General features: G+C 42.6%; 1 protein-coding gene across 1 annotated transcript in view; it reads right to left on the reverse strand.

Moving 5' to 3' along the window:
- The window catches only part of SLC1A4 (solute carrier family 1 member 4), a 63762-nt gene extending 43982 nt beyond the window's left edge, over positions 1-19780 (reverse strand). Inside the window, exon 1 of the mRNA XM_044291668.1 lies at positions 19064-19780. Coding sequence (XP_044147603.1) covers positions 19064-19593 — 530 coding nt within the window. The 5' untranslated portion in view covers positions 19594-19780. The remainder of the gene's footprint in view (positions 1-19063) is intronic.
- Positions 19781-24961: the final 5181 nt, after the last annotated feature.

The following is a 24961-nucleotide window of genomic DNA, read 5'->3' on the forward strand; positions in this document are numbered from 1 at the left end:
AAAGGCTCCATAGTGAGAGCCGAAACATCGCTGAGCTGATGAGTGAATAAACCGTCCACTTTTCACTATCAATTGGAGTGCTGCCTTCTTTTCTTCATACTATATATATATATATATATATATATATATATATACACACATATATATATACAGTACATGATATGGGAACCTCCTCATTTTTACCCCTTTTGCTCTGCTTCGGACGACAATGCCTGGGGTCAATCGTATCCAGGTAGGAGCACTGTGACATGTGCACCAACATTAAGGGACATTTAGGCCACCCTACACCACTCTGGCATTCCTAACCCTGGGTACCATCAACTACAGTAACACTAAAAGGGGCCATGTGCCCTTGTTGCTTCACTGCAACTAGAGTCACAAATATTTCACTAAAGGGGACCCTTGTCCGCTGTTGTGCGTCGCACATACAGTATATGTCATAGAAGTTGCCCATATGGTTGCCATGGGCCCCTGAGAAGGAAGCCAAGATCTGACTAGCCTTTTGTCTTGGGCTATGAAGGCTCCATGTCTCCACAATAACAACTATGTTAACAAGAAAATGAGGAAATGGCTATAGGTTATGGCTACCAACTCTTCTTCAAGGGATGGGAAGGAGGAAAATAAGCATGGAGCTGTCAAGTCCACAACAGATGATGATATGAACCAACAAGGGGGCCAATTTAGACTTTTGCTGTAAGTCAGTCTCCAAAGTTATCCAGTTTCAGTAAAAGACTGAACAATGCTGGGGAATGGCCTGCAATAAGAAAGTGAACAGTACTTATCTTGCATATCTAGTGCTACCGCTCCGTTTCTCCTGGCTGCAGCGGTACATCACATTCACAACAGGTGACCGTTTCAGCCAATCACTGGCCTCTTTGGTGCAGAGCCAAGGCCAGTCATTGGCTGCAGTGGTCATGAGTAGGGATGAGCGAACTCGAACTGTATAGTTCGGGTTCGTACCGAATTTTGGGGTGTCCGTGACACGGACCCGAACCCGGACATTTTCGTAAAAGTCCGGGTTCGGGTTCGGTGTTCGTCGCTTTCTTGGCGCTTTTGTGACGCTTTCTTGGCGCTTTTTGAAAGGCTGCAAAGCAGCCAATCAACAAGCGTCATACTACTTGCCCCAAGAGGCCATCACAGCCATGCCTACTATTGGCATGGCTGTGATTGGCCAGAGCACCATGTGACCCAGCCTCTATTTAAGCTGGAGTCACATAGCGCCGCCCGTCACTCTGCTCTGATTAGCGTAGGGAGAGGTTGCGGCTGCGACAGTAGGGCGAGATTAGGCAGATTAACTCCTCCAAAGGACTTGATTAACTGATCGATCTGCAGCTGTGGATCATTGAGCTGCTGATCCTCAATTGCTCACTGTTTTTAGGCTGCACAGACCGTTTGTCAGTCTCATTTTTCTGGGGTGATCGGCGGCCATTTTGTGTCTTGTGGTGCGCCAGCACAAGCTGCGACCAAGTGCATTTAACCCTCAATGGTGTGGTTGTTTTTTGGCTAAAGCCTACATCAGGGTGAAGCTGTCACACCAAGTGCATTTAACCAGCAATAGTCTGTTCATTTTTTGGCCATATACAAAATCAGGGGCAAGCTGCGCCTGTCACCAAGTGCATTTAACCCTCAATGGTGTGGTTGTTTTTTGGCTAAAGCCTACATCAGGGTGAAGCTGTCACACCAAGTGCATTTAACCAGCAATAGTCTGTTCATTTTTTGGCCATATACAAAATCAGGGGCAAGCTGCGCCTGTCACCAAGTGCATTTAACCCTCAATGGTGTGGTTGTTATTTGGCTAAAGCCTACATCAGGGTGAAGCTGTCACACCAAGTGCATTTAACCAGCAATAGTCTGTTCATTTTTTGGCCATATACAAAATCAGGGGCAAGCTGCGCCTGTCACCAAGTGCATTTAACCCTCAATGGTGTGGTTGTTATTTGGCTAAAGCCTACATCAGGGTGAAGCTGTCACACCAAGTGCATTTAACCAGCAATAGTCTGTTCATTTTTTGGCCATATCCCAGTCTAATTCTGTCACTAAATCCATACCGGTCACCCAGCGCCTAAATACTAGGCCTCAAATTTATATCCAGCTAAATCTGTCCCTAGTGCTGTAGCTGGGCGAGTTATTTAGTGTCCGTTCAAGCACATTTCTTGTTCTGGGTTGAAATACAATTCTCAATTTAGCAATTTCATAATTTAGTGGTTCCTGCTATATCAGAGCTCTTTGAAATCTATCCCAAAAAGGGTATATAATATTGAAGGTGCACATAGGGTCATTCAGAGTAACTTCACACACACCCGCTACTGTGTATTTCCAAGTCTAATTCTGTCACTAAATCCATACCGGTGACCCAGCGCCTAAATACTAGGCCTCAAATTTAATTCCCTCTAAATCTCTCGTTACCCACCGCTGTACTGTTGTTGCTGGGCAAGATATTTAGTGTCCGTCAAAGCACATTTTTTGTTCTGGGTTGAAGTACAATTCCCAATTTAGCAATTTCATAATTTAGTGGTTTCTGCTATATCAGAGCTATTTGAAATCTATCCCAAAAAGGGTATATAATATTGAAGGTGCACATAGGGTCATTCAGAATAACTTCACACACACCCGCTACTGTGTATTTCCAAGTCTAATTCTGTCACTAAACCCATACCTGTCACCCAGCGCCTAAATACTAGGCCTCAAATTTAAATCCCTCTAAATCTCTCGTTACCGTTGTCCTGTTGTAGCTGGGAAAGTTATTTAGTGCCCGTCAAAGCACATTTTTTGTTCTGGGTTGAAGTACAATTCCCAATTTAGCAATTTCATAATTTAGTGGTTCCTGCTATATCAGAGCTATTTGAAATCTATCCCAAAAAGGGTATATAATATTGAAGGTGCACATAGGGTCATTCAGAATAACTTCACACACACCCGCTACTGTGTATTTCCAAGTCTAATTCTGTCACTAAATCCATACCGGTGACCCAGCGCCTAAATACTAGGCCTCAAATTTAATTCCCTCTAAATCTCTCGTTACCCACCGCTGTACTGTTGTTGCTGGGCAAGATATTTAGTGTCCGTCAAAGCACATTTTTTGTTCTGGGTTGAAGTACAATTCCCAATTTAGCAATTTCATAATTTAGTGGTTTCTGCTATATCAGAGCTATTTGAAATCTATCCCTAAAAGGGTATATAATATTGAAGGTGCACATAGGGTCATTCAGAATAACTTCACACACACCCGCTACTGTGTATTTCCAAGTCTAATTCTGTCACTAAATCCATACCGGTGACCCAGCGCCTAAATACTAGGCCTCAAATTTAATTCCCTCTAAATCTCTCGTTACCCACCGGTGTACTGTTGTTGCTGGGCAAGATATTTAGTGTCCGTCAAAGCACATTTTTTGTTCTGGGTTGAAGTACAATTCCCAATTTAGCAATTTCATAATTTAGTGGTTTCTGCTATATCAGAGCTATTTGAAATCTATCCCTAAAAGGGTATATAATATTGAAGGTGCACATAGGGTCATTCAGAATAACTTCACACACACCCGCTACTGTGTATTTCCAAGTCTAATTCTGTCACTAAACCCATACCTGTCACCCAGCGCCTAAATACTAGGCCTCAAATTTAAATCCCTCTAAATCTCTCGTTACCGTTGTCCTGTTGTAGCTGGGAAAGTTATTTAGTGCCCGTCAAAGCACATTTTTTGTTCTGGGTTGAAGTACAATTCCCAATTTAGCAATTTCATAATTTAGTGGTTCCTGCTATATCAGAGCTATTTGAAATCTATCCCAAAAAGGGTATATAATATTGAAGGTGCACATTGGGTCATTCAGAATAACTTCACACACACGCTTCTGTGCATTTCCAAGTCTAATTCTGTCACTAAATCCATACCGGTGACCCAGCGCCTAAATACTAGGCCTCAAATTTAATTCCCTCTAAATCTCTCGTTACCCACCGCTGTACTGTTGTTGCTGGGCAAGATATTTAGTGTCCGTCAAAGCACATTTTTTGTTCTGGGTTGAAGTACAATTCCCAATTTAGCAATTTCATAATTTAGTGGTTTCTGCTATATCAGAGCTATTTGAAATCTATCCCTAAAAGGGTATATAATATTGAAGGTGCACATAGGGTCATTCAGAATAACTTCACACACACCCGCTACTGTGTATTTCCAAGTCTAATTCTGTCACTAAATCCATACCGGTGACCCAGCGCCTAAATACTAGGCCTCAAATTTAATTCCCTCTAAATCTCTCGTTACCCACCGCTGTACTGTTGTTGCTGGGCAAGATATTTAGTGTCCGTCAAAGCACATTTTTTGTTCTGGGTTGAAGTACAATTCCCAATTTAGCAATTTCATAATTTAGTGGTTTCTGCTATATCAGAGCTATTTGAAATCTATCCCTAAAAGGGTATATAATATTCAAGGTGCACATTGGGTCATTCAGAATAACTTCACACACACACGCTTCTGTGCATTTCCAAGTCTAATTCTGTCACTAAATCCATACCGGTCACCCAGCGCCTAAATACTAGGCCTCAAACGCAGCCGCCTGTCTACAGCCAATGTGGACAAGCTGACGTTCATAAAAATGAACCAGGCATGGATCCCACAGGATCTGTCCGTCCCTTGTCCAGATTAGACATTAACTACCTCCCCTTAACCATATATTATTGGACTCCAGGGCACTTCCTCATTCAATCCTATTTTTATTTTCATTTTACCATTATATTGCGAGGCTACCCAAAGTTGAATGAACCTCTCCTCTGTCTGGGTGCCGGGGCCTAAATATATGCCAATGGACTGTTCCAATGTTGGGTGATGTGAAGCCTGATTCTCTGCTATGACATGCAGACTGATTCTCTGCTGACATGAAGCCAGATCCTCTGTTACGGGACCTCTCTCCTCTGCCTGTGTGCTGGGCCTAAATTTATGAAAATGGACTCTTACAGTGGTGGGTGACGTGAAGCCTGATTCTCTGCTATGATATGAAGACTGATTCTCTGCTGACATGAAGCCAGATTGTCTGTTACGGGACCTCTCTCCTCTGCCTGGGTGCTGGGCCTAAATATATGCCAATGGACTGTTGCAGTGGTGGCTGACGTGAAGCCTCATTCTCTGCTATGACATGCAGACTGATTCTCTGCTGACATGAAGCCAGATTGTCTGTTACGGGACCTCTCTCCTCTGCCTGGGTGCTGGGTAGTGTTGAGCGCGAATATTCGAAAAGCAAATTTTTTTCGCGAATATCGCAACTTCGCGATTTCGCGAATATTTCGAATATAGTGCTATATATTCGTAAAAACGAATATTCGTTTTTTGTTTTTTCCCCCCCCCACAAAATTACAGTACACATATAATTGATTGTTTCCCAAAGGTCCAACAGCTCAGATCTTACTCACATTGCCTAGAAAGTGATTGAGGCGCGAATCTTCGTAAGGCGATTTTATTAGCGCACATGCGAATATCGGCACGTCCCAGAACAGAGGCAAAGGGCTTTGCATTCATACATTAGTGAATTGAGTTGCGAATCTTCGTAAGGCGATTTTATTAGCGCACATGCGAATATCGGCACGTCCCAGAACAGAGGCAAAGGGCTTTGCATTCATACATTAGTGAATTGAGTTGCGAATCTTCGTAAGGCGATTTTATTAGCGCACATGCGAATATCGGCACGTCCCAGAACAGAGGCAAAGGGCTTTGCATTCATACATTAGTGATTGAATTGAGCTGCGAATCTTCGTAAGGCGATTTTATTAACGCAAATGCAAATATCTACACTTGTCCCCAGAACAGAGAGGCAAAGGCCTGTGCATTCATATAGTATAGCACCATATTCGCGAATACGTAGAACTTCGTAAAATTCGATTTACGAATATTCGTATTTTTTATTTTACTTTCCACCTTACAGATTACATTGATCTGTACTCTGTCAACTACTGTCATCACCCCCCACTGTATCTCGATTGATTCCCAAAAGTCTCACATTCCCTAGAAAGTGATTGAGTTGCGAATCTTCGTAAGGCGATTTTATTAGCGCACATGCGAATATCTACACTTGTCCCAGAACAGAGGCAAAGGGCTTTGCATTCATACATTAGTGAATTGAGTTGCGAATCTTCGTAAGGCGATTTTATTAGCGCACATGCGAATATCGGCACGTCCCAGAACAGAGGCAAAGGGCTTTGCATTCATACATTAGTGAATTGAGTTGCGAATCTTCGTAAGGCGATTTTATTAGCGCACATGCGAATATCTACACTTGTCCCAGAACAGAGGCAAAGGGCTTTGCATTCATACATTAGTGATTGAATTGAGCTGCGAATCTTCGTAAGGCGATTTTATTAACGCAAATGCAAATATCTACACTTGTCCCCAGAACAGAGAGGCAAAGGCCTGTGCATTCATATAGTATAGCACCATATTCGCGAATACGTAGAACTTCGTAAAATTCGATTTACGAATATTCGTATTTTTTATTTTACTTTCCACCTTACAGATTACATTGATCTGTACTCTGTCAACTACTGTCATCACCCCCCACTGTATCTCGATTGATTCCCAAAAGTCTCACATTCCCTAGAAAGTGATTGAGTTGCGAATCTTCGTAAGGCGATTTTATTAGCGCACATGCGAATATCTACACTTGTCCCAGAACAGAGGCAAAGGGCTTTGCATTCATACATTAGTGATTGAATTGAGCTGCGAATCTTCGTAAGGCGATTTTATTAACGCAAATGCAAATATCTACACTTGTCCCCAGAACAGAGAGGCAAAGGCCTGTGCATTCATATAGTATAGCACCATATTCGCGAATACGTAGAACTTCGTAAAATTTGATTAACGAAAATTCGTATTTTTTATTTTACTTTCCACCTTACAGATTACATTGATCTGTACTCTGTCAACTACTGTCATCACCCCCCACTGTATCTCGATTGATTCCCAAAAGTCTCACATTCCCTAGAAAGTGATTGAGGTGCGAATCTTCGTAAGGCGATTTTATTAGCGCACATGCGAATATCTACACTTGTCCCAGAACAGAGGCAAAGGGCATTGCATTCATACATTAGTGATTGAATTGAGTTGCGAATCTTCGTAAGGCGATTTCATTAGCGCACATGTGAATTTTGCATAGCATATGTATTATGCGATGCGAAAATTCGAATTATCGCATATGCGAAATAATAACGAATTTGAATAATCGCGAATATTTTACGAATATTCTTTCGAATATTCACAAAATTTCGCGAATTCGAATATGGGACATGCCGCTCAACACTAGTGCTGGGCCTAAATTTATGACAATGGACTGTTGCAGTGGTGGGTGACGTGAAGCCTGATTCTCTGCTATGACATGCAGACTGATTCTCTGCTGACATGAAGCCAGATTGTCTGTTACGGGACCTCTCTCCTCTGCCTGGGTGCTGGGCCTAAATATATGCCAATGGACTGTTGCAGTGGTGGCTGACGTGAAGCCTCATTCTCTGCTATGACATGCAGACTAATTCTCTGCTGACATGAAGACAGATTCTCTGTTACGGGACCTCTCTCCTCTGCCTGGGTGCCGGGGCCTAAATATCTGAGAATGGACTGTTCCAGTGGTGGGTGACGGGAAGCCAGATTCTCTGCTATGGAACCTCTCTCCAATTGATTTTGGTTAATTTTTATTTATTTAATTTTTATTTTTATTCATTTCCCTATCCACATTTGTTTGCAGGGGATTTACCTACATGTTGCTGCCTTTTGCAGCCCTCTAGCTCTTTCCTGGGCTGTTTTACAGCCTTTTTAGTGCCGAAAAGTTCGGGTCCCCATTGACTTCAATGGGGTTCGGGTTCGGGACGAAGTTCGGATCGGGTTCGGATCCCGAACCCGAACATTTCCGGGATGTTCGGCCGAACTTCTCGAACCCGAACATCCAGGTGTTCGCTCAACTCTAGTCATGAGCTGTCGGCGTGATGTCACTGCTGCAGCCATCTAAACAAAGCTCAACCAGGAGAACCAGTGTGATGGCCCTGGATATGCATAGTAAGTACTGCTCTATATCTTATAGCATAAAATTCACCAGCATTGTCCAATTTTCGCATCATTAACAGATCTGTATAAACTATTAAAACATGTCCACATTCTACCAGCACTATTCTTGTCTTTGGGTTTTGTGGTTTTTGTCACCTCCAAATAGGGTTTTCTTCAACTAGACCTTTGGAGTGCTGTTGAATTAAATGACCATTAGTGTGTCAGAGCCATTAGGGGATCCTCTGGTACTCTCATGGACCAGCCAAACCTTGCCCCAATGGGTGTAGTGACAGCTCATTCAAGACACAAAACCCTCCAGAAATAAAACATCTAAAGACCTATAGGTCTTCTTCACCTCAGCCAAACGTTTATGACTCCAAAGTAATGACCAAAAATGAGTCTGATGGAAAAGAAGTAAAGGCAAACACTTCTCTCCTATGGTAACGTACAGGTCTTATATTATATTATATTCTATAGACAAATGAGTGCAGGTCTGATTCTGTCAATATCATAAGCCCCTGAAATAGGATTCAAGCTCATATTACTGTATAGTGTGGGAGGGTGCCTGAGCAATAAGGTTCAAACACTGCTGTTTTTTTCTGAGGTGTGCTATAGTTCATCTGCCTGTGTACCTACCTCTGCCCTTTTCTTGGATTGTGACCCTCTTCTGCCTGACCTGACCTGTACCTGAAGTTGGACTCTCCCTGACTATGATTCTGCTTGACTCCTTGGTGCTCCGCATTGGTGTCTTGAGCCCTGTAAGTCTGCTGTCAACCAAACAGAGGCTACTTCAAGAGGCAGCAGCCTAGTGGAGATCCTGCAGCAAAGTCAAGATCCCCATACAGGGGTTAAAGGGTAAAAACCAGGGAAGAACCAGGATAATGCCCTTCAGAGTAGGCTATAGTCAAACCTGTTCGGTTAACAAGTGGTTCCACATCCACTACCGTACCAATAATAAATGGCAAGTGTCAATAAGAAAGCCATGGGGGTAAGAAAAGGCAAAGACAAGCCCCATGTGAATCACATAACAGCGGATATTGTATCTGTCATGCAACAAAGTTTACTCTTCCCGCCGCATCAATATTTTCTTAAGTGCACAAAACATTGTACTCAGATTCCCATTGCTCAAACATGCTCTGTTAAGGCAGATGGATGTGAGGGGGGTGGGACACCTGTTCAGGAGTTCCATATTTAAGCCAGAATGGAGAGCTGCTATATGAAAGCATCTCTCTCTCTCTCTCTCTCTGGTGGACCTGGCCTTTTCATGATACGTGGCCATCTGATCATCTAATTTCTGGCGGGGTTGCAGAAGATATATCCCCCCAGTGCTGCTCCCATTGACTTCAATAGATGCAGTAACCAGCTTCATCCACCACACACAATGGACAAAGCCAGGCTCGGACTGGCCCTCAGGGGAACAGGTGAATCCCCTGGTGGGCTCCCAAACAAGGAGGTCCCCTGGTTCCCCACCACCAGCGCAAGAGGCACAGTAGACAGACTGCACTTCATATAGACTGGAAGTTTTTTATTTTATTATTATTATTATTATTATTATTATTATTATTATACATGCAACAGCCGGCTGAGATGACTTCAGGTCAGCCAGTATCCTTTTTCTCCATGACCTGTCTTCTCAAAATCACTGCAGGGACACCCATAATCAGTCATTTTTGGCATGTTGCTGCTGCCTGCCGCTGTGTGCACAGGTGGTGTTTGCATGTAGCAGTACAGTGGGCCCCTAGAATTAATTTTACTGGTCAACCCTAGGCACCCCAGTCCTACAGTAGACAAAGCTATGTACGTCTGGTCCAACGTCCAGAGCTACTGCACAACAAACTGAGAATAGGCAATCAGTAGAAAAGGCGTTGGGTCACAAAACATATTCTATATTTTTCAAACCAGCACCTGAATCTAAATACTTTTGCATTTGCATTTAATAAAAAATTAAGTATATCCAGTGAGCTATTCAATAAAATGTATCTGAATAGAGCCACCCGCTGTCTGTTTTTTCCTTGTTTTTTTGTCCCTTTCACTGAGCTGGTCGAACGTAAATCATCAATCTTCAACTGCCACCAGCCGTATGTTCTGTTAGAAGATGTGGCAGTTACAGGGAGAGAGCTGAAGCAGAAAGGACACATCCCCTGAGCTCCCAGGCTGAAGATAATCTAGCAGAGCAATTGGAGCGATGAATGGGGAGATCTCTGGATCCATGTGCAGTACAGGGCTGGTTACGTACTATATGATGTCTGATTTTCATTTTTGACACCAATAGTGGCATTACCGCTTTAAACAGAGAATATCAAGTTCCTCATTGCTAAGCTAGGAAGAAAAGGCAAAATATAGTCTGAACTTCATTGAAGAAATTTGCGCTCATGAACAACGTATAAAATTCCAGAGATAAAATCCACATAAGTTGAATAACTTGGTAAATACTGTGTGTTATTGATTATCTTCGCTGATTCTCGCCTACACAAAGTTTTCTTTCAGGTCTAAAGTTCTGATTTCTGCTGTGTTACCAGAGGGCAGAGCGTTGCAGGAGTTCAGGCGACAGGGTACAGGCACATGGCAGTGTAGTTTATGCAGATTTTCCACACAGATTTTTGTGCAAATTTTGTGGCATTTCCACACCAAAATCCACATGTGTAAGGGCTCATGCACTCGGCCGATCAGATGCTGACGATCTATCCATACAAAAATTGGATACTAAAAGCATTCTGTGTTTCGTCAAAAACAGCAAAACGTACAAATGCAATAAAAATAACGGCCGGATAAAAACCTTTTGGGGGGGTTTCTAAAAGACCAGCAGTTTGCGCTGGTCTATGATATCCCCTACTCTGCTGGTGGATGTCTCTAATTTATGATAAGGCACCTGCACAGTGACTGGAGGGCACATCCTTTCTTCCCTCAGGGCAAACCCTGGTATTGGGGCTCCTGCCTTTTGGTAGCTGGGGTGCCCTTTATGGAGGATGTTTGGCTGGAGGCAAGGCAGGTGTGGAGATGCTGCGCCCAGCAGATGGTGGAGTCAACAACCAGGCAGCAGGTTGCAATAAATAAGAAGCTCTTTACTGAGTTGATGTTAGGAGTAGTAGTAGTACATACAGCAGCAAAAGCACGGTTCCAAAGTATATCAAAGTACTATCTACTCTCAATAGCAGTGTAGAGTAAATAGCAATAATGGTAGCCGTAGTACTCCCTGAGCCTGACTCCAAACACTTCTTCCCAAGATAACCACATATGTGACTTTGGGGTTTCATAAGCTGTAAGCCATAATCATCCAAATTATAACAAATAAAGGCTTGAAATATCTCGCTTTGCATGTAAGGAGTTTATCTCATATGTTAGTTTCACCTTTTAAGTTGCATTACTGAAATAAATGAACTTTGCACGATATTCAGATTTTTGGAGTTTCACCTGTAGGTCTTTCTACCTTGCTTTGCTAGACTCACACTCTTCACTGACTGGCAAGGGGGTGAACCAGGTCAATTACCTTGGTAACCTAAACAGTCTGCCAAATTGTTAATTGTTAACCGTTTGGTTGTCTTATACATTGCTATTGTGTACATACACATAATAAATAACAACTCAATAACATTGCATTAACTCTTTGGCAATAATTAACCCTTTGCAGTAGTCCTACTGGGGTATTTACTTTACCTGAGCAGTCCTACTTAAATAATGGTGCTGACATCTAATTACATATGTCAGTGCAGTGTTGGGGATCGTCTCATACCACCGCTTCCCCCATGTCGCTACGGGAGAGAAGCGGTAGACAATCACTGGGCACTATGTAATAATCTATGTATAACCCTGCATTAAAGGGAACTGATTTTCTGCTGGTGCGTTTCAGTTCCTAGCAGTAAGCTACACCTGATGGGATATCGAGCTGGCGACTGCTGAAGCTGATAAATTATGTAATACTACTGAATGCGACACTCTTCCTGGGATTCCTGCTTTCCTTCTGAGAGCATGGTTTTGGTCCACAGAGCAAATCAATTACTGCACATTACAGTATGCCGGGTATTGTCAAACAAAAAACCCACCGTCATTACACATCCAGCCGTCCAACCAGTCATTATGAGAATGTGCTGGAAGCCGTAACAGCCCTAGATGAGGGAACGATGAATGCTTATGAGGAGATAGTATTGACGTAATCCTTCTATCTAAGATTATAATCTAGAAATGTAACATTCTAGGATTTGCTCTGGATTAGGCTAAATTTACTCCTGCATCATGGCTTCCATTGCTACCGGAATCAATTACTGCACATTACAGTATGCCGGGTCTTGTCAAACAAAAAACCCACCGTCATTACACATCCAGCCATCCAACCAGTCATTATGAGAATGTGCTGGAAGCCGTAACCGCCCTAGATGAGGGAACGCTGAATGGTAATGATGAGATAGTATTGATGTAATCCTTGCATCTCAGATTATAATCTAGAAATGCAACATTCTGGAATTTGCTCTGGATTAGGCTCTGTTTACTCCTGCATCATGGCTTCCATTGCTAGAGGAACCATTGATTTAATACATCCATCTGGCTTCCACTTTCTTTACAGGGAAGAATCGTGCAGGACTCTACTCTATTCTGGCCACCAGACAAACTAGAAGGAAAGGACTACAGCCATAGTATGAACATACAGTAGCCTGAGCTATACATCTGTATGTTAAAATCTAATTCAAGACCTTTTTGTGCACCAGTGTTGTCATACTGGTATGTCAAAATAACAAAAATAGGATGCACATACAAATTCACTAGAATCTCATATTATGTAGTATTATTTTTCCTTTAAACGGCTTGTACAGTCCTTTTATATTGATGGCCTATAATCAGAATATCTCATCAATATCTGATCCTCGAGGGTACGAGTTTTTAGCTGTTCGGATATACCCTGGTGGCAGAAGTAGGCTCTGGAACTACACAGCTCCATCCACTGTAGTGCACTGAGCTGAATACTGCAGCACTGCTTCCATTCACTTGAGGTTTGCATATTGAATAAAAGTACTTTGTGGCTTTGATTTTTCTTATAATTTAAGGAGCCTTATGGTGTATATTACATATATATTAAACAACGTAGTCATAAATAAGATAAGTGCAGTACAACAAGATATTTTTCAGTGATGGTGGAAAGGTCTAGTCACAGTGTAAGAATTCATTCAGATGTATGCCTCTTTCACTGTTCTTACAGGTGGTGTCAGGAGCCAGCTAAGTCACTATGCAGGGCAGTGCTAGGAGGGTTGCTGTGCTGACCAGCCAAGTCCCGGCTTGTTTGACCTGTCAGTGTGACTGGAAGCTGAGCCAATCAGGTTTCTAATTCTGTCTAATTCCAGAGCTAGGTGGGGGATTTAAGATTGTTGTTTCCTAACTGAACTGCCTGTGATTTCATTTGTATCAGGGCTCTTTACTGTGTGATAGCTCATTATTGTATATTTTACTGACTACTGGCTTGTTTCTGGATTAACCCTGTGTCTGTTGTTCTTGCTAATAATTATTCTCCTAGTAACTGAACTTGGCCTGTCTCTGGAGTAATCTCTTGTTTACTGCATTGACCATGTCTGTCCCTCCTAGTTTTTACCCTGTTTGCTGACTTCTCTTTTTACCTCCCTGGTCATTCTGGAAGGTCTGCCACTAGTGTTCCCTGCACCGGTTTTCTGATACCAAGCTCATCAGGCTCTGGTACAGAACCTAATGTTAACTATGGCAGCTCTACCAAATGAAAGAATGATCTGTCCAGGGCACCTGGTGAGCTGGCACTAAAGGAGGACAAACCAATATTGAACACTTACTGTATATAAATACACAACTAGAAGAAGGCTAGTCAGGTGCTCCAGAACCAACCTTGACTTTTCAAATAAGGAACATCTTGGGAACAATTTCTTTTACCACACAATGCTTTGAGACAAGCTTAGAGGTGTTGTCGCATCTGGGCTGTTCACTAACTTTATCTCTGCTTCAGCTCCCTGCTTCCTGAATCTTGTGGGGACATTTACCAATGATTTGATTGTTATTACAAGCAGCGAGTGTCGCTCTGTTGATGAGATCACAGTGCTTGCCTGTACTGGTGTGCTCCCGATAAAGCAACTAGCTGTTTCTACTAACAGGGTCACCAGCAAGGGAATCCGAGAGGGTCTTCACAACCGCACATGCTGAGCAGTTACTCCAAGATGCCCAGGAGCTGTTTAATTGGTTTATATGGAGCATCAGAAAGGTTGCCGGGATGGGAGATGGTGCGCATGTGCAAATATGCACGCTTCTGTGGCCCCGGCCACCACAGCCCAGATCAAGGAACAGAAGACTATCACAAGCATGGCCACCGTGTCCATAACCCCTGACAACGAGCTATAAACAAAGGGAAAGAAGAAGTAGGAATAGGGAGAGAAGGAGGCCATGTGGAAAATAACATACATAGAGTAAGTTTAATATTATGCTAGAATGAACAAAATGAAAGCAACTTTGCAAGATGGGACAACCCCTTTAAATGGGACAAGATTTGCTCTAGTAACGTACTGCTTTTGCAAATCTAGGGGAATATTTATCAAACTGGTGTCAAGGAAAACTGGCTTAGTTCCCATACCAACCAATCAGATTCCACCTTTCATTTTCCAAAGGAGCTCTGAAAAAGGGAAGGTATAATCTGATTGATTGTTGTGGGTAACCAAGCTAGTTTTCCTTTACACCAGTTTGATAAATCTCCCCCTTAGCCTCAAAACTGTGATCTAGATGCATTATTTCCATACGTCTCATACATGGCCAAAGAACACACAAAGTATATATAGATAAAAAGTCCCCCAATTTTTGTAGCAGCATTCCTCTGGCTAGATGAGTTCTCGGGTGCCAAACAGATAAAGACAGCCTGAGCAAGCAATAGGCTTTAGGTGTCTACTGCCAGAGGAAACCTTACAGGGAAAGGAATCTGGATCACGCTTCTGTTGGGAGATCAGGATAGCAACAACACAACAAGCACAATAGGATGGGACTAATTAAAGGGGTTGTCTAGAAAAACATTTTCATACACCATGTCAGGGAATTCAAAGTTAATAGAAGGGGCTACCATGTTTAGGACCCTCATCTTTTAGTCAAAGTAAGGAGTGGTTACAAAGAGTTTCTCTCGTTGTGGAGGGAAGGAGACAGCAATTGAGGGTAGGAGTTGGTCATATGATATTATAGAGGCAGCAGGGTTTAATGTATGTCCCGAAGAGGTAGTTCTAGATTTATTTTGAAGGTTTCAATGCTGGGGACAAGTCTGATGTGCCGGAGTAGTGAGTTCCAGAGTATGGGGGATGAACAATAAAAATCCTGTAGATGATTGTGTAAGGAGCAGTTCAGAAGATAGCAAAGAAGGAGGTCCTGTGAGGATCGGAGATTACACATGTCATGGTATAGGGCTCTAAGGTCCAAGATATATGGAGGGGGCAGGTTGTAGACAGTATGTCATTGTTAATATTGAATTCGCTCAGAAATGGGTAGCCATCCTTCTTTGCTACAAGCAGAGAAGGATGTTGCAGTATACTAGGCAAATGATGATTAGGGCATACACAATTTTTTTTTGATGACTCAATGTTGAGGAAAGAGTAGATTTGAGAAATGTTGGGAACCATCATACAGAGAATTCCTTGATTTGAAGTGGCTCTATGTAAAGCTTAATTTCTCCTGTGGTGGCTCTGTAGAGAAACTGAACATTTGCTCCAGATTTCCCCACAGATTACCGCTGAGCACTGGGGGTCAGAGCAGTGTGACACTTTGGGATCAGCTTGGAATCAAGTGATCTATCTTACAAGTAGGGATTGTTCAAAGTGGACAACCCTTTAGCAATGCTCACCTTTGTTTCTAGGAGGGTGTATCGTGAGAGGTCTTTATTATTGCTCAGTCTTTCAGCCATTGCAACTCTCACTAAAAAAGATTATTGTTTTAAGCAACCAAAATTTCTGGTCTGCTTAAAAAAAGATCTGTGATAATCGCATCAGCTTGACCACAGCTTTAGAAATATCTGTTACTATCTAGATAAAGTTTCATTTCCTGAGCTGCTTCAACACATGACAAAATGTTTATCTTCTCTTCAATGGCTTTCAACACAACTGAATAATATAATCATGTATAATATAGTCACCCATAAATGGAGATATTTATATTAGATATTCTAATATCAATATCCTCAGGACATGGCCTCAATATCAGAGCAGTAGGTGTAGGACAACCAGCGACCCCTCCAATCAGCTGTTTCAGGCAGCTACCAGCAGCAGAAACTATACAGTGGATGGAACCAAAAACAGAAGGTTCCATGTAAGACCCCTACCGATCTAATATTGATGACCTATCCTAAGTATAGGCCATCAATATCTGAGTCCTGGAAAACCCCTTTAATTCAAAGGATTCTTTTCCCTTGCAAAAAAAATCTGACGCATAGAGTTTCCACTAAGGCCCCTTTCACACGGGCGAGTATTCCATGCGGATGCGATGCGTGAGGTGAACGCATTGCACCCGCACTGAATCAGGACCCATTCATTTCTATGGGGCTGTGCACATGAGCAGTGATTTTCACGCATCACTTGTGCGTTGCATGAAAATCGCAGCATGCTCTATATTGTGCGTTTTCCACGCAACCCAGGCCCCATAGAAGTGAATGGGGCTGCATGAAAATCGCAAGCATCCGCAAGCAAGTGTGGATGCACTCTGAATACAGAATGCATAGTACAATAGCGCTGAAGGGGTTAAAAAAAATAATTATTATTTAACTCACCTTAATCCACTTGCTCGCACAGTCCGGCATCTCTTCTGTCTGCCTTCTGTGCTGTGTGCAGGAAAAGGACCTGTGGTGACATCACTCCAGTCATCACATGATCCATCACATGATCCATCACCATGGTAAAAGATCATGTGATGGACCATGTGATGCTGCGCGAGCAAGTGGATTAACCCCTTCAGCGCTATTGTACTATGCATTCTGTATTCAGAATGCTATTATTTCCCTTATAACCATGTTATAAGGGAAAATAATACAATCTACAGAACTAATTTTTCTTACGCGCGTGCAAAACGCATTGCAATGTTTTGCACTCGCGCGGAAAAATTGCGCACGTTCCCGCAACGCACCCGCACATTTTCCCGCAACGCCCGTGTGAAAGAGGCCTAACAATAACAGCTTATGATTAAGGGTAAGAGAATTCAGACCCACAGCATTCAGTGGATCCAGGGTGAGTTTCATTCTAACTAGTGCTGAAATCAACTGTCTCATTTAGTGCTGAAGTACGTATCACTGGGGAAAAGAGTTAAAAAAAATCTAACAATTCAATGCAATGTCATCAGTCATACTGCCATGTTATGGTTGGAGGGGAATAATTTACTTATGGTTACTTATTCTATATGCATACATTAAGATGAAAATTCTATTCTATCAGGCGAGTTGCGAAAACTCTCAATAGTGAAATGGGGCCCGACTGATAGCTTAAAGATGTATAGTAAAATGTGTCCATCCCATGTGATGTTCCCACATTTTCCACTGTATTCATCATCATCAACATCATTTGCATGCACGGGCAAGGAAAATGGATCCCACCATGGCGCTTCAGCACTGACTCCCACTTTCTTTTTTCTGACCAATAGTTGAAAGCTACAATCATAATATTATCCTTTAAAGAGGTTCTCTGGGCTTTTTCATATTCACTACCTATCCTCGGGATAGGTCATCAATATCAGATCGGTGGGGGTCTGACACCCGGCACCCCAGCCAATCAACTGTTTGAGGAGACGGCGCATGTGCCGTCTCCCCTCTCTTCCTGCTCTCCGCTGTAGGTCTATGGCAAAGACCATAGACAGCAGCGCTGATATTGAGCATAGATCATCAATAGTAAAAGCCCGGACAACCCCTTTAAGGCCACGTTCACATCAGCTCTAGTTATTTCCGTTGTTCTGGACTCATATAGGAGCAGAACAATGGAAATAATGGAAGTGGATCTGACACATAACTGACATGAACTGAGCCAAACAGACATTATTGACTAAAATGGGGTCCAGATGGGTGCCCGCTTTTTTGCTGGAAAAAAGTTATGCCTGCAGGACTTTTTTGTCCGGTCTTTTTGGCATAATCTATGATGGAAGACCCGAACAGAGCCTCTGAAGCAGATGTGGACAAGTGAGGAAAATTTTGACCGAACCCAATACTTGTTTTGGCTGCATAGAAAAAATTAGGGTCATTGACAGTTGACCATAATTGCTCTGTCCATGACCAGAATTAGGTTCCCTGCTGTGACTGCATCAGGCCACTAAAAATTGTTGCAACTTTGTATAAAATCTTCATTGTCATCTTTCAAGACATTCCAAGTTCTTCATGTTTCGTCTCAATACCAGCAGAGGATGTATGCAAACTACCTACATAACCACCATGCAAATGTAGCACCCCCACAATGGGCTTGTAAATCTGGTGTGGTCTTGCATCATATGAGAGACACTGCACATGTCAGCGATGATAATGTTCTATACATAGCAGGACTAAGTACAGGAGTATGCACCTCCACGTGCCGGGCTGCACTGCTGTAGAAGGGAATACTGTGTTATGATATCGACAGATTTCATGTATTAACTTGCATGTTACATAAAGATGAATTGTGAAGGGTTAATTGTTACATTAAAGAACATATCCATAATGATTTAAGAGATGTATGTCAAACGGAGCTAAGAAATAGTCTGATTTATTGGGTAGAGTATGAAACAATAGGCTGAAAGCATGCGGCCGGCAGCTTGAATGTAGCAGTGCTGAGCTTGTCATTTGCCACTACATATCTTGGCATTAGTAAGTGTTATCAGTGGCTTAACAAAAGACAGAACAATAACCTATTGCATTGTCTTATCACCCTATAGGAACAATGCAGCCCCAGTATCTGTACTTTTCTAGGCGGTGATGAACTATAAGGCCCAGGATGCCTGGCTAATCATTATAGGCTGACCGCACTACAGTTTCATGCTAATATTGAGTTACTGAACTATTAACCTACTGACTGTATGAAATACGATATGGTAGTACCTAGCACTTTATACTTAAAATTAAAAAAAGTTACCTGGCAAGGTCTAGGAAAGAGTCCACAGTCTCTTTATTGGTAGTGATGGTGGTTTCTATGCCCAGTGCATTGGAGTTCAGGGCACCTGCCCCGGCACCTGGATTAATGATGAATCCCAGGGCAATTGCTAAGCCCGATGCCATGAGAGTGGTGACAAGAAAGTAGGCTACGGCAATGCCACCCAGCTTGCCCAGTGATCTGGTGTCTAAACTGGCAGCTCCAGAAATCAAACTGCATACCACCAGTGGGAGGATGATCATCTTCAGCATCCTCAGTAGCAGTTCTCCCGGGAAGGCAAAATAGGTCATTTGAGCTTTGGTCAAATTCATGTTCCTTACTACTGTGCCCAAGCCAACACCTACCAGCACCCCAGACACTGTGAGGATCACTATGGCGTTCTTTCTCAGAAATTGGGCACATTTTTGTCTTGTTTTCCTTTTGGCAGTTTTGCCAGCATCTTCCACCTGGCATGCAGTGTAGTCAGGGTACTTGTCAATGTGACCATTGGTCTCACAGGGTTTCTCCATCATTAGTTGGCGGTGGTACTTTTTTTTTCCAGAGCAGTGATGCTGAGTGGGTGCGGCAGGTCCAGTTGTGCCCACGGTTGGGTGTGTGCAGCTTTGTAGAATGGCAGAATATGCCGCTGTCTGGGCTATGTGAGGTCTCGAGCTCCAGATACTCTCTGCTCAACTCGTGAGGCTCTCACAACCACTAAAAGAGCTGCAGCTTAAGCTGATGCAACAGAGCTTCCTCCTCTCCCTCCCACCCATCTCTATCTGAATATCCCTCCCTCCTGCTCCCTGTCTGTGCCAAGTCCTCCCCACCAGCCCTCTATTCTCTCTCTTCTGTCTGGCTACAATAAGCCAAGTATGGATAAGCATGGCAAATACGGCTGCACTGAGCAAAGGATAGGATTGAGAAATAATAATAAGAAAAAAATACACCATGAATGATCATGGGACCCCAATAATCAATATATACCAACCACTGCAAACTACACGCACGCTGTTCGTTTCTATAAAGAAGTGTGCTTACGATGCAGTTGCTGTATGCACTGTACAAATTTTTCAATTTAAAGATATCTTTGTGTGAACTCATTTTTGTGAAATAAAGCAGCATTTGCCAATAACTACGTATCTATGAGAAGGGGGTGCATTAGGCTGCACGGAGCGTGGGAGTTCCTTTTGAAAGCAAAGATCAGGTTTTTAGGAGAAGTGTAAATGGAGGGTGCACGGGGTGGATGGATAAGAGACTATGGAAAGTGATAGGCCAGCCTAAAGAGATGTTTTTAAGAGACTCGTAAAGCTGTCGATTTTGGGAATTTATCTAATTGTCTAAGGTAGCTCATTCCAGAGAACTTGTGCAGCTTGAGAAAAGTCTTGGAGATGGAAGTCATTATATTAATTTCAACATAATCATTGAAATGCACATTTTCTGTGCAGCTTCCCCCAGTGACAACAGCTGATAGTCAGCAGTCTCAGAAGCCAGACCCATAGTAATCGACTGATTTGTGAAGCAAAATGGGTTTATGAGACAATTCAGCCTTGAAGTGATAGCTTACATATACAGTATCTTTTTTTTTTAGAACGTTAATTCCAGTTCCTAATAGGATCACGAGGACAATAACATTAATAAAGGGATTGTCTGGACTACAGATAGTGATCACCTATCCTCAACTTTTTTATATAAACACTATATAGACATTAGGAATGACGTGATCTTTGCCTTCTCTGCACAGCTGAGTATGTGCATTCTGTCAGACAGGTGCACCACAATGATATCCATAGCAAGCCCCCTCTAAAAAAGGTTGTGGACCTGACCTATTGCCCAACCCTATGGGCCAGAAGGACCTCTAAGGACTTTAGGCTTCAACACCCAGAAGCCTCTCTTTGCCGAACCCCTATAGAAATATCAGTGATATTTATGGTAATACTAAGAAGACACACGCATTCCCATTATCTCCCTTGCCACCCTCTGATTCTTATGTTGTTTTGCATTTAGGTGCAAAATACTCAAAGTGAGAACTGTGGTGTTTAGTCATGGACAGGAAACGAATTACATTAGTTCTATCTTACATCCTGATTAGAACCCAGTTCATTGGAAGGTAGCCCTCATGAAAAAGCGCTTACTAATCATTACGAGTACTAAATGGTGGACAATTAGGAACGTGGACCTGCCACCAGATCTGACCTGAGAGCTCTGACTACAGCTGGACTGGACTCCCAGGACTCCCCAAGATGTGAGAGGTTTGGCAATTTCTCGGGCATCGATTTCAGTCCGCTCAATTGTTATCAGTAATTCACTAATCAAAAGCTGCCAGAGATCTGTACAGATTGACAGCAGAATATCCCTCATGCCCTGACAATGAAAGCTGGAGCCATGCAATGCACTGGCAGATTGTAGTGGAGATGACCTGCAGAGGGACAGAGCTCGCATGTGCCCAAAGTTCATGTTTAATACATTAATATTGAGGGGGTCTGACACCCGGCACCCCCGCCAATCAGCTGTTTGAGGAGACGGAGCATTTGCCGTCTCCCTTCTCTCTTCCTGCTCTCCGCTGTATGTCTATGGCAAAGACCATAGACAGCAGCGCTGATATTGAGCATAGATCATCAATAGTAAAAGCCCGGACAACCCCTTTAAGGCCACGTTCACCTCAGCTCTAGTTATTTCTGTTGTACTGCTCTGATATAAGAGCAGAACAACGGAAATAATGGAAGTGGATCTGATACATAACTGACATGAACTGAGCCAAACAGACCTTATTGACTGAAATGGGGTCCAGATGGGTACCCGCTTTTTTGCCTGCCGGACTTTTTTGTCCGGTCTTTTTGGCATAATCTATGATGGAAGACCTGAACAGAGCCTCTGAAGCAGATGTGAACAAGTGAGGAAAATTTTGACCAAACCCAATACTTGCTTTGGCTGCATAGAAAAAATTAGGGTCATTGACAGTTGACCATAATTGTTCTGTCCATGACCAGAATTAGGTTTCCCTGCTGTGACTGCATCAGGCCACTAAGAATTGTTGCAACTTTGTATAAAATCTTCATTGTCATCTTTCAAGACATTCCAAGTTCTTCATGTTTCGTCTCAATACCAGCAGAGGATGTATGCAAACTACCTACATAACCACCATGCAAATGTAGTGCCCCAACAATGGGCTTGTAAATCTGGTGTGGTCTTGCATCATATGAGAGACACTGCACATGCCAGCGATGATAATGTTCTATACATAGCAGGACTAAGTACAGGAGTATGCACCTCCACGTGCCGGGCTGCACTGCTGTAGAAGGGAATACTGTGTTAGGATATAGACAGATTTCATGTATTAACTTGCATGTTACATGAAGATAAATTGTGAAGGGTTAATTGTTACATTAAAGAAAATATCTATAATGATTCAAGAGCTGTACATCAAACAGAGCTAAGAAATAGTCTGATTTATTGGGTAGAGTATGAAACAATAGGCTGAAAGCATGTGGCCGGCAGCTTGAATGTAGCAGTGCTGAGCTTGTCATTTGCCACTACATATCCTGGCATTAGTAAGTGTTATCAGTGGCTTAACATAAGTCAGAACAATAACCTATTGCATTGTCTTATCACCCTATAGGAACAATGCAGCCCCAGAATCTGTACTTTTCTAGGCGGTGATGAACTGTAAGGCCCAGGATGCCTGGCTAATCATTATAATTTGGAGGAAACCACGCACACTCAAGCAAGTTCAAAATATGCAAAGTGGATTTATTATGGTACAATCCAAAATGTGAATAAGAAAGTGCTCAGAAGAAATATGTTGGAGCAAAAAATTGACCATCAGTGAAACGCCTAGACCATAAATAGGTCTGGCGTATGTGCTACAGCTCTAAGAGTCCAGTTATGCCGTATAGGGTCCAGTGGAACCGCGATAATTTTGTATAGATGTTTCGGTCGTGGCTGACCTTTATCAATATATCGCTGTAACATGAAGAGAGCAATGAGTATCAAGAGCAAGCACCTAAGTATCAAATCCTCATCAGAAAAATAACCTATATATACATATATACAGTGGATATAAAAAGTCTACACACCCCTGTTAAAATGTCAGGTTTCTGTGCTGTAAATTTTTTTTGACAAGGATAAATCATTTCAGAACTTTTTCCACCTTTAATGTGACCTATAAACTGTACAACTTGATTGAAAAACAAACTGAAATCTTTTAGGTGGAGGGAAGAAAACAAAAATAATTCTAAAATTCTCTCTTATAACTGGGGATGTAGCTGTGTTCAGAATTAAGCAATCACATTCAAAATCATGTTAAATAGGAGTCAGCATACACCTGCCATCATTTAAAGTGCCTCTGATTAACCCCAAATAAAGTTCAGCTGCTCTAGTTGGTCTTTCCTGAAATTTTCTTAGTCGCATCCCACAGCAAAAGCCATGGTCCACAGAGAGCTTCCAAAGCATCAGAGGGATCTCATTGTTAAAAGGTATCAGTCAGAAGAAGGGGACAAAAGAATTTCCAAGGCATTAGATATACCATGGAACACAGTGAAGACAGTCATCATCAAGTGGAGAAAATATGGCACAACAGTGACATTACCAAGAACTGGACGCCCCTCCAAAATTGATGAAAAGACGAGAAGAAAATTGGTCTGGGAGGCTACCAAGAGGCCTACAGCAACATTAAAGGAGCTGCAGGAATATCTGGCAAGTACTGGCTGTGTGGTACATGTGACAATAATCTCCTGTATTCTTCATATGTCTGGGCTATGGGTTAGAGTGGCAAGACGAAAGCCTTTTCTTACGAAGAAAAACATCCAAGCCAGGCTACATTTTGCAAAAACACATCTGAAGTCTCCCAAAAGCATGTGGGAAAAGGTGTTATGGTCTGATGAAACCAAGGTTGAACTTTTTGGCCATAATTCCAAAAGATATGTTTGACCCAAAAACAACACTGCACATCACCAAAAGAACACCATGCCCACAGTGAAGCATGGTGGTGGCAGCATCATGCTTTGGGGCTGTTTTTCTTCAGCTGGAACTGCGGCCTTAGTTAAGCTAGAGGAAATTATGAACAGTTCCAATTACCAGTCAATATTGGCACGAAACCTTCAGGCTTCTGCTAGAAAGCTGAACACGAAGAGGAACTTCATCTTTCAGCAGGACAACGACCCAAAGCATACATCCAAATCAACAAAGGAATGGCTTCACCAGAAGAAAATTAAAGTTTTGGAATGGCCCAGCCAGTGCCCACACCTGAATCCGATTGAAAATCTGTGGGGTGATCTGATCTGGGGTGCCATCCTCTTCTGTACAATGCGCACAGCTCTGATTCCTGTGTGCATGCGCCGGCATTCTGGCACACACGTCCGGTATTTTAACCAGCGCACACTGCAGTCCCACACCATAGCTTCAATACAGACTGCCGACACGCTACCTCGCAATCTCCACTTCAGGTAAGCTCTTTCCACAATCATACTTACCCGGTATCCGGCTCTTGCCAACTCTTTTCTACAATCTTTCCTATCCCTTGCCTGTGCCTATTCGCCACCTTGAGATAATTAGAAACATGCCTTTACCATTATGACCACAGATGAACCACCAGAATGATACATAGTTCCATACTTTATTTATGACGGCTTTAGACTCCTAAACAAACAAATTTGTAAATAGGTATATACACTCACCTAAAGAATTATTAGGAACACCTGTTCTATTTCTCTTTAATGCGATTATCTAGTCAACCAATCACATGGCAGTTGCTTCAATGCATGTAGGGTTGTGGTCCTGGTCAAGACAATCTCCTGAACTCAAAACTGAATGTCAGAATGGGAAAGAAAGGTGATTTAAGCAATTTTGAGCGTGGCATGGTTGTTGGTGCCAGACAGGCCGGTCTGAGTATTTCACAATCTGCTC

This window comes from Bufo gargarizans, chromosome 4 (genome assembly GCF_014858855.1).
Source record: "Bufo gargarizans isolate SCDJY-AF-19 chromosome 4, ASM1485885v1, whole genome shotgun sequence".
In the NCBI taxonomy this organism is placed as follows: domain Eukaryota; kingdom Metazoa; phylum Chordata; class Amphibia; order Anura; family Bufonidae; genus Bufo; species Bufo gargarizans.